Genomic DNA, 15,151 nt, shown 5'->3' with positions numbered 1-15,151 from the left:
AGGGTTGTTGAGGAAACTGAGATACGGGAGTGGAATCCAGAGGAGTTAGATTGCTATTCTCCTTTGCAGTCCCGGGAACAAAGATTAGACTTGAGAAGGCCTGTCTGTGGCAGACCATCCATGAAAAGAATTTGCCATTCTGACAGAAGGAGCTGGGCTTCATCTCATCAGGTGGCATCCAAGCAGAGAATGAGCTTCTGTGATGCTTGTGGAGGCAAATGCCACATTGAAACATGAGGCGACTGCACACAGCTGAACAGATGCTCAAGATAAGGAAACTTAATGCACATTATCACCAAGGTAAACGTTGGAAGCTTTATACGTTCATTAAAGGTGAGACTGGTTCACCCCTGGCCCCTCTCCTGTGCTGTGGGAGCCTGTGGGTGCTTCCAGGCACCATCTGTAGCTGGGAAAAGAATGCCGTGTTAAAAATGTTAACATTTGAACTCTACATCTCTTCCTCAGGTATTGCATAGACTCCAGCTTTCCCTTACCTGTCTTGTGCTAATAGCAGTAGACCCATCCCTGTGGGTGCCATAATGCTAGGAGATCTAGACTGTGACCACCTTTTTGTCATTGGAGGGTATCAGAGTGGACTGGCACCATGGTGAGCGACTACTCTCCTACAGCTAGTCCAGTGACTATTGGACTAGTGGGACTCTGCTAACAATGTCAAGACAGAAGGCACCTGTATAATGCAATCTTAACTTTGTTCTTTATAATGCTTAGGATCTAGGTGATATAATACTGCTCGAGACCAGAACTCTGGCCCAGAGGGACAAAGATACTTCTGTTTTTATTGTGTATCTTAGTTTTATGTGTAGTATATTTTTCATGTGTTCTTGTGTATATTAAAGTTATTTTCCTTTCTAATGTGAAGACTTGACTGGTCACTGGTCGTAGTAGGTTGTATTACCGAGTAAATTGTATTCCAAATGTCTCACCCATCAAACCCAGAGACATTTTAAGGCATGAGCTAAGTGGGCCACCATTTAAGTGGACCACTCTTTAGGCTTTTGTGACAGTCTAGAGTTTTTATATAACTGGTTTGTCTACTTATTTATTTTTTTGCCATTTTTTAGTCTGTCCATTCTGACCCCTACCTGAGTGATAGTGAGGTATAAAGAAAATTACCAATTAGATTCTGGTTAGATTCAGCAAATATTTAACATTCTAAAAAGTGTATGCCCAGCCCACTGACAATCCTTTGCCTCTATGCAGTATGTGCCACTTACTATGGACTAAAGCCGGGCATTGTGTGCTCCCGCTGCGACTGCATCATTCTTGTGAAGCTGCTGCCAGACCGGTGTGACTACAGCCTTGGGCCTCCTGACTCTGAATACCAGTCTCATGCAGCAGAGACAGCGCAGTAAACAAAAGCACCCATCAGCACCATATGCCTGAAGGGGATGACAGACTAGCCTCACCATACATTGTGGGTAAAAGGCTTGGTTCGATCACTAGTCTTTCTGATTTTCTGGTGCAGTCCAGCGGGAGACTGCTTGTGCTGCAGTGCGACCCAAGTGTAGACCGTGATGGTAGGCCACATGCATTGCAGAGCAACATTATATGCTCCCTTCATGTCTGCACTGTACATGCAGAGCTGCTGCTGGGCTGGTGTGATCACAGGTTAATGCCAACTGATCCAGAATATATGTTCCTCATAGAGCAAGAACGGGAGAACATTGCACAAAAACTGCATCCTCCATATGCACAGACCCAAAAGATCAGACACCAGTCCACTGCACCACATGCAGCCGGCATGTTCACGCTGCTACTCTTTATGCTTCTCTGGTGCTGCTCAGCCTAAATGAAACTGTGCGCTGCTGGGTTGGACCAATATGTCGTCGGCCAAGAAGAGGGATCTCATTGATCTCACCATAGCTGCAGGGGGTTTGAATGAGTTCAAAATGTATAATGAATTCAGTGTTCTTTCAAGCAGGGGGCCCCAAATTATGTTTGGTCCTGGGTCTACTAAATCCTTGATATGTCCCTGACCCCGCCCCCTTGAATAAGACTGTTCTGTCGCACTAACCTGAGAGAGGCAAGTGCTGCAGAGAAATACTTGGTTATCTAGTTTGGGGTCCAGTAGTACTGTGGCCCCGGACACCAGTGGGGAACAACTCCAATTGATGCAACTGAAGCGTGGTAACCCCTAGCTGCTGTGGTGAGCCAGGAAGCTAGTCGTCACAGACACTCTCTCTGTAACTCAGGGTCAAAGCATGATGATTAAAAATAAGTTCCAGTCACTACTCTGGTCATTAATCATGTGAGAGCTCCAGGCAGGTGCCTCCCAGCTCGGATATGCCTTAACTCCCATGGTCCAAGCGGGCAGTGCCTACTGATGCCATCATTCTCCTGCCTCTTCGACACTGTTACCCACTGAAATTTAGAAGGTGTTGCATTTTTTCAATTACATTTCTACCCTTAGAGTAGTTGTAGAAATGTAACTCTGTACTCTTCCATGAGCACTGTGGAACGCTGGACTTACAATTCAAGGAGGGGCTGAAGTTCGACACCAGTCAACATTGCACAATCCTTTGTGACAAAGTAGCTCTAGCATAGAGGCCTGGGATGCATTCAGGCACACTTCCTACCACATCTAATTCAGAATCCAGAATTCAGCTAAAACTGCATCTTCTCCATTTCTGCTCCTTTCCGCGAGGGAACATATGCCTGACTGCCCATTGTGTCTATCTGGCTAATGCCAGGCAGGCTGACTACATTTATGATTTTAGGGCTGGTTCCCTGCTGGCTTGGGGCCGGAACCCAACTAACTTAGGACTTCTTCCCAGCAGGGCTTCACATTGTTCCATCACACCCGCTATGCTGCAGTAACAGGTGTTGTCTCAAAAATCCTTCAAACAATTTATTTGTTCTTCCTCCCTTCCTTCTAGGTCTTTAAGGCAGGCCTAACAAGTTCAGCTATATACAGTAACTGCCTCGCGCCATGATGGAAGGCCTATCCTTCGCCAGCCGATCTACGGATAAAAGAAGAGCCTGGGCCCGGCGCACGCGACACTGGCACACCACAGTGGATGAGATGGATGCCGATGCGGCCATGCAGGATGTGCCAGAACTGCCACAGCGGCAGCTGGATGACGTCTTCCTGGACGGTAAGAGCCTGCAGACCAGTGCTTTGATCACCTCGACAGACTTTTGTTAGTACTGTTTGTAGGCAAAACTGTATGATATAATGATCAAAATGTTATACATATTACCCAAATAAATAAATAATCTTACTGCAAACGTTTGCAAACCACGAGGCGAGGGACATTATAACGATCTTCAGTTTCAACAGTAATCCTTAAACATAAGAAGAACATGGATAATTCTGGCACACGTCTGGCATGCTCCGAGTCTGCAATCCGAGGAGTGGGCGCTAGGCCTGCTGGATATCCAACAGGCCTTTGACTCGGTGGAGTGGGTTTATATGTGGGCAGTACTGACTAAAATGGGACTGGGACAAGCATTTATACAATGGATACAAGTCATATATAATAGACCGACCGCAAGGTGCGCATACAAGGGAAAGTCTCACAGAGTTTCAGTTTACAACGGGATACTCAGCAGGGGTGTCCCCTATCCCTGCTCCTGTTCACCACCATGATGTAGCCACTGGCTATTATTTTACGAACAAAGATGGAGAACTGGGGGATACGATTGGTGGGGACGGTACATGTGGTCTCTATGTCTGCAGATGATACGCTGTTATATTTGCACCGCCCGGAGGAAGCAGTCCCGGTGCTTATTGCCGTACTGGATAGGTTTGGTGTAAGGTCTGACCTCCTTAACCCCAGAATATCCAAGCTGTTTCCCATGGGGAGTTTTATAGGGAAGCCTGATAATGAGCTACCAAATGTAGGGATGAGATGGGTACTGGATGGGGTGCGTGACCTGGGGTTTCACACTGACGCATACTAGCACGGCATACCTAGCCCACAATATTGTGAAGAGAGTCGACAGTATTAAAAGATATGTTGCCTTCTGGAAGGGACACCCGTTATCATTAATGGGGAGGGTAGCATTGACTAAAATGGTTATCCTGCCGAGATGCCTGTACACCCTACAGAATTCTTTATATATGGTCCCGCAAACGTTTTTTTCTCAGCTTGATAGCCTGATCGTAGAACTCTTGTGGGGGCCCAAATGGATGAGGATAAAGCTGAGCGCTCTGAAGAGCCATGGGGAATGGGAGGGCTGGAGGTCCCTCGTTTGAATTTTTATTACATGGCTGCACAACTGCAGCACGAGGTGCATTGGTTCGATGAGCAAGACAATTGGGAGAAGCGATTGTTGGCGGGCAAGCATTGAGAGATTTCCCTCCCTGAATTTTTATGATGGGGTCAGGGGTGCCAGGCTCTTTTCCCTATGCCATACGTCATGTTGCATCGTTTTGAGGAATGGTGGTTCAGAAGGTACTATAGAGAGCACCGGCTGCCCCGGAAAACTCCACTGTGGGCGGTAGCACCCTTCAAACGGATTGGGCACACAATGAATGTTAGAAAATGGAGGGAGGGTGGCTGTCTTTTGATGGGAGATCTGTACATTGCGGAGCGGTTCATGACGAGAGAGGAAGCATATGACGCGTTCCAACTAGGCAGGGGACAGTTCCAGCAATACGCTAAGATTTCGGCGGTGACTAGAGAACTGTGGCTGACATTTCCACAGGAGCCACAGGTCACAACAGTGTTTCAGAAGATAGTCACCCTGGCGGGAGGATGAAGGTTCGTTTCGCACATATATAGAGCGCTGAAGGATGATGTCCCCACTACTCCCTTTCAACTGCACACGAAATGGGATGATGCAATGGGTGAGCCCCTTACGGAGTCGCAATAGCAGAAAGTACATGAAGGGGTCAGACATATAAGCTCCAACACACACTTTAAATTAACTCAATATAATGTTGTACATCAGACTTACCTCACTCCCCAAATACTGCGCAAAATATACCCGGACCGGGCAGACACATGTTACAGATGCAAATCCTCGGATGCGGAATTTTGTACATGTGTTGTGGGACTGTCCTGAGTTGGCGCACAACTGGGGGACAGTTATAGATATCCTGCAGACTGTCACAGGATGGACCATACCAGCCACTATCAAATAAGTGGTGTTGGGACTACTGACCATGCCAAAAGTCAAAAAATTCACTAGAAAGTTCATACAACTGGGTCTCGTGTTAGCATAAAGGTGAATCACAATTCATTGGCTGAACCCAGATCCACCCACATTCAAGAGGTGGATTAGAGATATGCTAGAGTGGGCCACTGCAGAATTAATATGGATGAAAAAGGTGAGGAGGGATGATAAGCTTGAGGAAGATGCGAGGGCTTGGTACCTAATGATCACAGACTTAACCACAGGAAAAGATCCCCCGGAGAAGGAGATGCTTTACTTGCGCACCATTCCGGAAGGGATTGGCTCATTACCCATACCTGAGGTCCCTCATATCCCAGAGGATAGCATAGTTAGTTGAGGTACACAATAGAACAGATGGCCTTCAAGCCTTAAAGTGAAGGTTGTGACTTATGAACCGGGGGAGGGAGAGGTGGGAGGGGGGTAAGTTTATAGTTATTGTTACAAATGTTTTAACAAAGTGATAATAACATATGAGATATGTGGATTTTGGCCCGAAGTAGGCAAAACAATGACAATAGTCTATGTTAAATGATTATATATACTGAGTGAATGTAAGCAAGAACAAACAGTAGAGCAGCGCTGGCAGTTACGGCAACTTATTGCACCACTGCAGGCTAAAGGGGCGCAAGCTTTTTTGCTAAATCCCGCTAAGCTAAAGGTGATATATAAGAAGCATACGCTCTTCTTTACATCTGAAATACAAGCAAAGGAGTATCTACAGTCTATGTGAGGTCAGGACAGGCGGTTGGCATTTTTTTCTCCTTTCTGTAGTATTAGATGATGGTTTCAAATATGAAGTTGAATCTTACAACTAGGTGTTTTTGATTGGAGGGTCATTATATCTTTTTTAGGATCGTCAAGGAGGGGGGGTTCTTCTTGCTGGTCCTGGGTGTTCATGGTCCCATATCTATATGGTTCTGTAAGATAAACAATAATAGCACGGATGTTAACTGTGGGCTTTTTAACGGCATAGGTGTTTTTTTTTTTTTTTGTTTAAACACAAGGGATGTGCCGGTGGAAGGGCGCTATCGGGGAACGGGAGTTCGTCATCATAGGGACCATTGGTCCTAAAGCCTCACTACGGGGGGGGGTTTGGGCCTGGTGGGCGGGATGACTGGGAGGGGGGCTGTTTTGGGGGGATATGGGGGAGGGGGTAAAATAGAAAAAAAATAATAATCCACAGCATTTCAAATATGATAATGATGAGAAAGCACACATTTGGATAATAGAAGTATCGATTTTGGGCATGCATCCATATCCAACTGGGAGATAAGATGGCTAAAATAGGATTACATATTTGTTCTTTTAATGTATGAGGGCTAAATACCATTAATAAAAGACAAAGAGTAGCCGCAGAGTTGCAAGTTATTCACCCTGATTTAGTGTGTGTACAGGAAACGCATGTACCCTGGGCAAAGCCGAAAAATCTAACAGAACTAGGCTTCGCGGTTCTGGCTTGCTCACAATAATCCACAACAACTCGGGGGTTGCAATATTAGCTAAATGAAAAATCCAGCAATCAGGGCGAGCATTAGTGGATAAGCAGGGTCGTTGGGCCATTGTGGAATGTATGGCGGGGGAAGTAGGTATACGGTATGTACAATTTATGGCTCCAACTTCGATGAGGTTGCAGTCCTCGAGGAGTTAAACATCGAATTGGCCTTATGGCCCACCCCTCTGATACTATGCGGGAACTTCAATATACATATGGGTTTTGGGGAATTACAATGCGGTAGGCAAAGATATAAAGGTAGGAAGCCTGAGCTGTTTGAAGCATTACAGCACCTGTTGACAGATCATGGTTTGATCGACGTCTGGGCAACACTGCAGGAGTCGGATCTGGGATATACATTTTATTGCCATCCGCGTAAAAAATTAGTGAGACTTGATTATTTTTTTGTATCTCCACCACTAGTTACAGGAGCCAAGATTCAAGTCTTTCCTATGATTACCTCTGATCATGGGCCAGTAGTGATGGATATCCCAGCTCTTGGTAGCCATAAGACTCCGAGAGTTTTTACATTCGACAGGAAGCTCCTATTAGATTCCATGTTTATAGATCATATGAAAGGTTGGATTAAGGAGTTCCTGGAAAACAACTGCAACTCTTCCACATACGGGTTTTGTTTGGGATGCCCTCAAAACTGGTTTTAGGGGGGAAGCTCTGAGCTATGGACTGCATAAAGAGAGGCAAGTAAAGTTAGCAGCCCAGGAACTATATCTTAATCTTAAAACAGCTGAAGAAAGGTTAGCCCAAGGGATAATGGCAAATGGCAACATTAGACAACTACAATCCAATGTTGCTAGATATAAAGCTAAAGTTAATTTGCAATGGAGTAAGGAAAATGCTATTAAATACCAGTTATATAAGCAAGACTGCTATGAATATGGTTAAGCCACAGGGCGCTGTCTAGTGCAAAGACTTCGTTCAAAAGAAGCCTCACAAAGAATTGAGGGTATGAAACATTCACAGGGTGTTTTGGTACACGACCCCCAGGAAATGTTAAGAATTTTCCATAGCTTTTATGAAGAGCTATATACAGAAGATAAGGTAGGGGGGACAGACTGTGGAGATTGGATTGCCCAATCTAGTATTCAAGCAATTGAGATGGGAAGAAGTAGACCTTTTAGACAGTTCAATTACTGCAGAGGAATTAGAAGAGGTCATTGATAGTATTGCTAATGGCAAGACGGCGGGTCCTGATAGGCTACCCTCGGAGGTCTATAAGACTTTCTTTCAGGACTTAAAATTGGATAAGCTAGCAGCGTTTCAAGCCACACAAAGGGGATCTACCCCAGGATCCTGGGATCAAGCAAACATAGTTTTATTCAAGAAGAAGGATAAACCGTTAAATCTCCCGGGGTCTTATCGACCTTAGTCAATTGCGACGGGAAGAAATACGCCAACATTTTAGCAAATCAGTTGGCCAAAATTATTACTACACTAGTGTCCCAAAGACAGCATGGATTTATACCCAATAGGGGGACTATTAATCATATCAATAAGGTTGTGACTCTACTCGACATAGCAAAGGTACAGGGCAATGATTTTGGGTTGATTCTTCTAGATGCCGAAATGGCTTTCGATCGTGTCGCATGGGATTTTTTATGGGAAATTTTTATAACAGATGGGGTTTGGCCCCGGGTATATCGAAGCTATTCAGGTTTTATACCGAGCTCCTGTGGCCAAGATATGTGCAATGAGTCTTGAATCCGATCTCGTGCGCATTTCTAGAGGGACTAGGCAGGGTTGTCCCTGCTCTCCACTTTAATTCGCCCAATATCAATCCTTTTCTAAATATGCTGGAGAGAAGTGCTGGGATCAAACCTGTAATTATAGGGCAAGATCGTTTTTGTGTCTTCGCATATGCTGATGACGTAGCGGTCGTAACACCTGACCCCGTTGCAGCAATGTCAGAAATTGAACACCTAGCGCAATCGATCATCTCCATTTCAGGTTACAAACTGAATGCTGCCAAAACCCAGATTTTCTACACAAATCAAGTGGCTGTTAACGAGCCTAGAATTGTTAAAGAAGTGACATATTTAGGACTCAAGATCCGGGTGTGTCTAAAGGAATTGGTTGAGGTTAACTGGGGGGCTATTATAACTAATAAAAGGCATTCGCTGGAGAGATGGAAATGCTTACATCTTTCACTGGTTGGAAGATGTAACATTCTCAAAATGAACATATTACCCATGGTTCTCTACTATTTTAAGGCAGTTCCATTGGAACTGTCTCGTGTGCAGCTACAACAATTGCAGTCAGTATGTGCTAGATTTCTATGGGCCCTGGGGTCACCAAGCAGAGCAATGCGTTTTATGACTCTCCCCCTAGAGAAAGGAGGGTTGTCGGTCCCGAACTTCACTTTCTATTATTATGCCTGTATATTACAGAACTTTACGAATACTTTTAACAGGAGAACAAGTCGGCAATACTGCTGAAGCCCCATCTCTATATGATATGGTATTGGGGACTGAAGCTAAGAACTAGAGGGCAGTTATTACAAAAGAACTTGTTTTAAGATCATCAGTACAGCTTTCAAGGTATGGAAGGCAGTACGGACAAGCCTCCAGATTAAAAGCGTGTCATACTACACCCCCACCTCAGCGACTACAATATTACTGGCGATTTTTTGGGTCCAGGTGGTGGATAATTGGAGATTAAAAGGTATTGCAATAGTGGGAGATTTTTATGGTGAAGGGGGTTTATGCTCCTCCTTTTCAATATTGGTGGATAAGTTTCATTTGCCTAAAAATCAATTTGTTAAGTTTCTACAAATTCGTGATTTTTTATGTAAACTGCAAATTATGAGTAAACAGCATAAATTGATAGAAGCTATTAGGTGGCAAGGTGAGATTGGGATATTGTATAACTTGTTGGAGACTAGAAGGGATGATCTCGATATGCATGATCTTAAATGAGAAAATCGGTTGGGAGAGCGGGATGTGGCTGTCGCACATTCAATTAGCATAGCAGGGACATTTTTTATATCGGCCAATTTAAGAGCACAACATTATAAGACTATTTAATCTGTATCATACTCCTGCAAAAATGCTGAAGTGGGATGGGGTTAATTATGGGAAATGTTTCCGATGAAGAGCGGATACTGCCGATATTGTGCATATTTTTTATTCATGTAGAAACGTATTACATCTGGTTGAACATATTGAAAGGTTTCCCTTAGAAATAACAAGGGCGGAGAAAAAGATTTTTATCGCTATAATGCTCTTAGGAATTGGGGAAGATCTACGGCCGGGGGTACCTGTGTATAAATTACGCTATCTTATTTTCATTGCCACCGCGGTGGCTCAGCTGTGTATATCTTCTATGTGGTTACATCAAGAGGCACCAACTTTTGAGATGTGGCCAGGTTTTTTAATGTGTTTAACTTGGAATACAGCCTTTATGCTGTCAAAGGGGTTAGAAAGCGTAAATTGGGTAAATATATATGGGGCCCCATGATCGATCATATGATGGATTGAAACTTTTAAAAGTGTTTTATAATAATATGATGCGATATAAGATGCTTATATAGTTTTTTGTATGTGCTGTGGATTATTTCAATAAAAAGAATTAAAAAAAATAAAAAAAGATAATGGAACAAACCTGAAGGTGAAGTGCATGGTAAGAAAGCAAAGCTGATTTAGGGGCCCATACTAGCAGCCCGATAATCCTGTTGGGTCTGATAACGGTTGTTAAAAGCCCCAGTTGGGATTAAAAAATCACCAGTAGCACCACGGTTTAAAGTTTTCATCTGGGCCCCTCTGTGCAAAGTAAGAAAATGTCTGGGTAAAACTCCTGACAAAAACAGGGGAACAATTGTGAGCATCGGTATGAAAATAGTGATTCCCAAATATTACTTCCCATTAAAATGTTATTCCGAGCATAAACCCACACACACACCCAGAATTGCTAATGCCATGGTATGTTTGCAGCTAATCATCAGCCCACTTTTAAAGGGCACCTTGGATGAAAATGGAGAGTGAAGGTAGGTGGCCTATGGAGGATATTGCAGTGTTTGTGCTACAAAGGTTTATGAAACAAATTAGTTTTTCCATTACTTTACAGATTTGAAATTGGAAACCCTGGCTGAGAGAGCTCAGTATGATAAATTACTAAAATATAGGTCTAAACACTGAAGACGTATGCTCTGTTTATGAGGAAGAGGGATGGTTACATTAGAGTAGCAATTGATCGGGATATTCAGTTAGTTTCTAGACATCAAGTTACAAGTGAAGTGTGAATCCACTAAGGGTCGGACTGCAAAAAAATAGGCTTTGGCACCAAAAACAAATTGGCCCCGTTAGCTAACTAGACAGCTAACAAAAAGTGGCCTGCATTTTAATCGGGCAATTCTGAACTTTTAAAGACACGCTGTTTGGCTATTTTGCACGGCATACGGAACTGCATACATTTGTGTTTGTTGCAGACAATGTTGTGGGAATATCAGGGAAATCAACAATAAAAAACACCCACCTTGCCATAAAGCAGGCACACAAACTGCTAAAAAAAAACAGACCCACTCACTGTCCAGTCAGGCCAGGTCATCGGGCACTGCCTGATTGCCATACTGGCCAGTTCAACCCTGAATCCACTTCTGGTTTCAAGTCTGTATTTTGTACATTCTAGAAACTAACTATTGCTTCTTTTATATTATCAGGTGGATTCCCTCATAAATCGTGATTGAACTGAGGAGATTGAATAGCATCATGCTCGTGAAAGTAGGAAACCATTTTTGTATATACTTTAGTATATACTTTAGTAGATATACTTTAGTATATACTTATATGTGTATGTACTTTGTGGGCTCTGGAGATCAGCCCTAGGACTTGTCTGCTTCCGCTTAGGGACTTTCTTTTCTGTTCAACAGCCTCTATTTAACTGTCTTGATAGAAAATGACCAGCAGAGGTCAGTAAAATACTAAAATTGCTTTCTGCTGAGGGACTTTCTGTTTTTTATTTTTCTGGCAACTGCCTCTATTTAACTTTCTTGATAGAAAACGACCAGCAGAGGTCAGTAAAATGCCAGAATATATGTATGTGTCTTGTAAAGCGCACTGCTGCCCTGAGGCGTCGTGGCGCTGTAGACCGCTGGGGAACCCGTCCTGGTTATCCCTGTGAGATGGTCCCTCCAGGGTATCTCCAAGGTGAAACCAGGCATCCCCAGCGAATGTGGGGGGCCGTTGTGGAGATGAGGCAAGCTAATGCCCAGAGTTGCCGAGTGTGATCGCAGGTTAGAGTAGGCACCGAAGCAAGAATTATCAAGTCCGCTGGCCCTGGTCCACGACCCTGCCGCATCAGGAATTGAACCCTGGTCCCGGGCTGTCCTCTGCTTCCAGGTCTGCTGCCTCTAACCAGTGAGCCACACCAATCCATTTTCTGGATTCCAGTCCATAGAAATTGTCTTCCACAAGCACCCGTAGACAATAATATTTTTTTTCAAATTTTGTATTTTCAGTGATATGATTATTGAAGGCCCTGCTTTTATATTACAAACAGAGCTTTGGACTATACCATTTTCAGCTGAAAGGCAATATTTCTCTCCATGTGTTCCCATACCTGGGGTGTCACGCAGTTTGGCGCTTACTTTCCCTCTATGTTAAAACACAGTAGATGTTTCAGCACCCAGGCTAATGTGCTGCATAGCTTAAAACATTTAAAGTCCCAAAGGCGAGATCGAATGCATTGCAAGTGCTTGTTCCACTTAGAAACGCTGCGTGCTGAACAAAGCTTACCTAAAAGAAAGACAAGTTATCTACCGCGCCTTGGCAATGACTTGCGTGTATTGCTTATCGCTGAACTCTGAACCGTGACTTTCCATTCTCTGAAACAGGAACGCCCTCCAAGAAGATCCAGAACTGGCTGCAGGACTGCCGGTAAGTTGAAAAAGAATGTACCGACTCTCGTTCACCACAGACCGTTGTATTACCTCCTCGTTTCTAAAGCTATGAATTGGCTGTAATCTACCTATAGCCGAGTTAGGGGTTTTAAAACACTGGAAAAGCCTTAAAACCAAGCCAGATTGCACTTTAAAGTGGGCGACTTTAGAATAATGTAATTGGCAACACAAAAAATAGAAAAGGTTGATGAGGGCGTAATAACTTCGATTTGGCTAAATGTATTTGTCCCCTTGCTGGCCGCAGGTCAAGTTGTGCTAAGTGCATTCTCTTTCTGCTACGTGCATTCTCTTGCAACTTCTCAAAGTGCCTATGTTGTGAAGTTCGCCATCGTATTATAAGCTATGCATGCCATCGCAATTTGTAAAATTCAGATTTGACATATGATTCGCTCGGTCACAAGCTGCAGTTGGTCTCACAAAACATGTGTTTCTGTGAAAGGTTGCCTTTTTTCTTTTAGCAAAATCAGTGTGAATTTTACAAAAGTCTCTTCTCTCCACAATGTGAATTCATGTCTTTATAAAATAGAATTAGTGAATCTCCTGTTTATTACCAAATCTCATATTCAGCCATTAATTATTAAATTGTGTAATTCATTGCGGTTTACAAACTAAACTTTGCAGGGTATATTGTTTCCTCTTTTTGGGGCATTATTTATAAATGTAATATCGTTTGGCTCCAACTTGAAGAGTTTTTATTGCATTTTATGTTTGCACGAAGCCTATTCTTTTTTCTTTGAAACGGAGGTTATAACAGTTGCAAGTCTTTTTTCTTCCCAATATATGTATAATTCTTACAAAAAACTAAAATGAAATGGAAATTATGGGTGACAGGCGTGAACCACCATATTCATTTAAACATAACTCCCACCTGCCACCATCATTTGTGGAACATGTAGACTAGGGGTGTGCATAACTTCCATAATTCAGTGTATCATAATCAGGCTGAGTTATCAAACAAATTAGGAAGATTACGCATAGTTGCGTGAGAAGAGTAGTTCTGCGTTTAATGCTATTTCTGCCCTATCACATCCAAAATGGGCGCAAGAATGAATTTTGCAATAAGAAATAGTGCTAAATGCAACAAAACATGAATAGCAAGCACAAGCGGCTGCTCGCGCGCATTATAAATGCTCTTGGGGTAGGATTATCACCCAATTTACCCTAAAGCATTTAATGCCATTTTCTTATCACAAAATGCCCAGCTCGCCCAATTGCCCCGCTCGCATCCAAAATGAGCGCAAGAAAGCATTTTGCGCCATGAAATAGTGCTAAATGTGCTGTTGGGGTAGAATTTTCCCTCCAACTCACTCCTGGCATCTAGTGCTATTTTCTTACCGCAAAATGCACCCTCACATCCATTTATGCGAGTTAAAATTACACCCGGGCCTAGTGTAAATGAGATCTCAAAGAAAATATTCAGGCAGTTGGGTGTGTAGGACTTTGTGTGATGTTGAGACTAGGTAGCTGGAGTGGCATATACATTTAATGGTAATTATGTGTTTTTTGTTTTAGTGCTATTTGTATTTTTGAGAGGGTTTGATATTGAGTATAGCAGCAGTTGCCCTATGGTCAGGAGTAGTAATTAGACATTTTACAAGGAAATTGCAAATTCGGTATGAAAACTTGTTTTGTTGAAATTGCATATTTGGGCAAAAACAACTGGCCGTGCCTTGCCTACAGGCAGAGGCTAGTTGTAATAATAAAGTTTTACATCCCTCCATCTTTCCCAATGTTCCGTGTGTGCGTGTGTGGAACAATGCTGGGGGAATAAGCCATGTACATCTCCCCTGCTGGGCAAAGTGGCGTTATAACAAACCTCTATCACCCAAATAAATGAAGACAAGGGACTAATGGCACCCAATACTTTGTGTTTATGTCGCTGCCTTGGGCAATACATATTAAGAATGTCACCACATAGTGCGGCAAAGATCACCTATGGCCTTACACGTGAACCTTAACTCTCTATAATTTTTAATTCTTGGTCTAAAACTCTAACCCTTGGAATAATACCTCTATGATTCTGTCTAAGGCTTCTCAAGCTGTAGTTCTGAAGACTTTGTTGACTTTTCATAAAGTTCGACCGTGCTTAACATCTTTTTATTTAATTAGTGTCTTATGCAAATCTGTCTCTATTCACACATACACGCACACACATATTTACTTTTGCACTGAAAAAAAGAAACGTTTAAGTGACATTATAGTTGGGTATGGTAAGATCTTAGCTTCAGTTAACAAAAAAGCAGAAAGTAATTAAAAAAACATTCATGTGAAGTTATAGTTAGGTTTTGAAATAAGTTAAAAACCTAAAATACTTGCCAGTTGTAGTTTACTAACAATAACTTTCAGACCCACCATGCGTTGCTTATTCCCTCACAAATTACATCACACATGAAGTGTTAAAAGGCATCACTGATGACATCACTAATCTCAAATGACATTATTGATGGCATCACTGATAACACCGTAGCCATCTAGAGTTACTGACTGTACACATCTAGCTCCTTGGCATGGAAAATCATAAGCCCTGGAGGCAAGTGTGTTTGTGTAAGTTGAAAGTTATATGTTGCACAGTTTACAAATCACTAAAATTTAGGATGCAAGTAGTA

At 42.9% G+C, this 15,151-nt stretch overlaps 1 protein-coding gene across 5 annotated transcripts in view; it reads left to right on the top strand.

The window, feature by feature from the left end:
* Positions 1 to 15,151, top strand: part of TESPA1 (thymocyte expressed, positive selection associated 1) — a 267,771-nt gene that overhangs the window by 86,034 nt on the left and 166,586 nt on the right. For all 5 annotated transcript variants that reach the window (XM_085654778.1, XM_085654776.1, XM_085654780.1 and 2 more), the window contains exons 2-3: positions 2,898 to 3,116; positions 12,480 to 12,522. In XM_085654778.1, the coding sequence (XP_085510904.1) occupies positions 2,951 to 3,116; positions 12,480 to 12,522 (209 nt within the window). In that variant the 5' untranslated portion in view covers positions 2,898 to 2,950. The remainder of the gene's footprint in view (positions 1 to 2,897; positions 3,117 to 12,479; positions 12,523 to 15,151) is intronic.

The sequence above is a fragment of the Triturus cristatus genome, chromosome 4_1 (genome assembly GCF_964204655.1).
Source record: "Triturus cristatus chromosome 4_1, aTriCri1.1, whole genome shotgun sequence".
Classification (NCBI taxonomy): Eukaryota; Metazoa; Chordata; class Amphibia; order Caudata; family Salamandridae; genus Triturus; species Triturus cristatus.
Note: the sequence above shows the minus strand (reverse complement) of the source record. Positions and strands in the feature narration are given on the sequence as shown.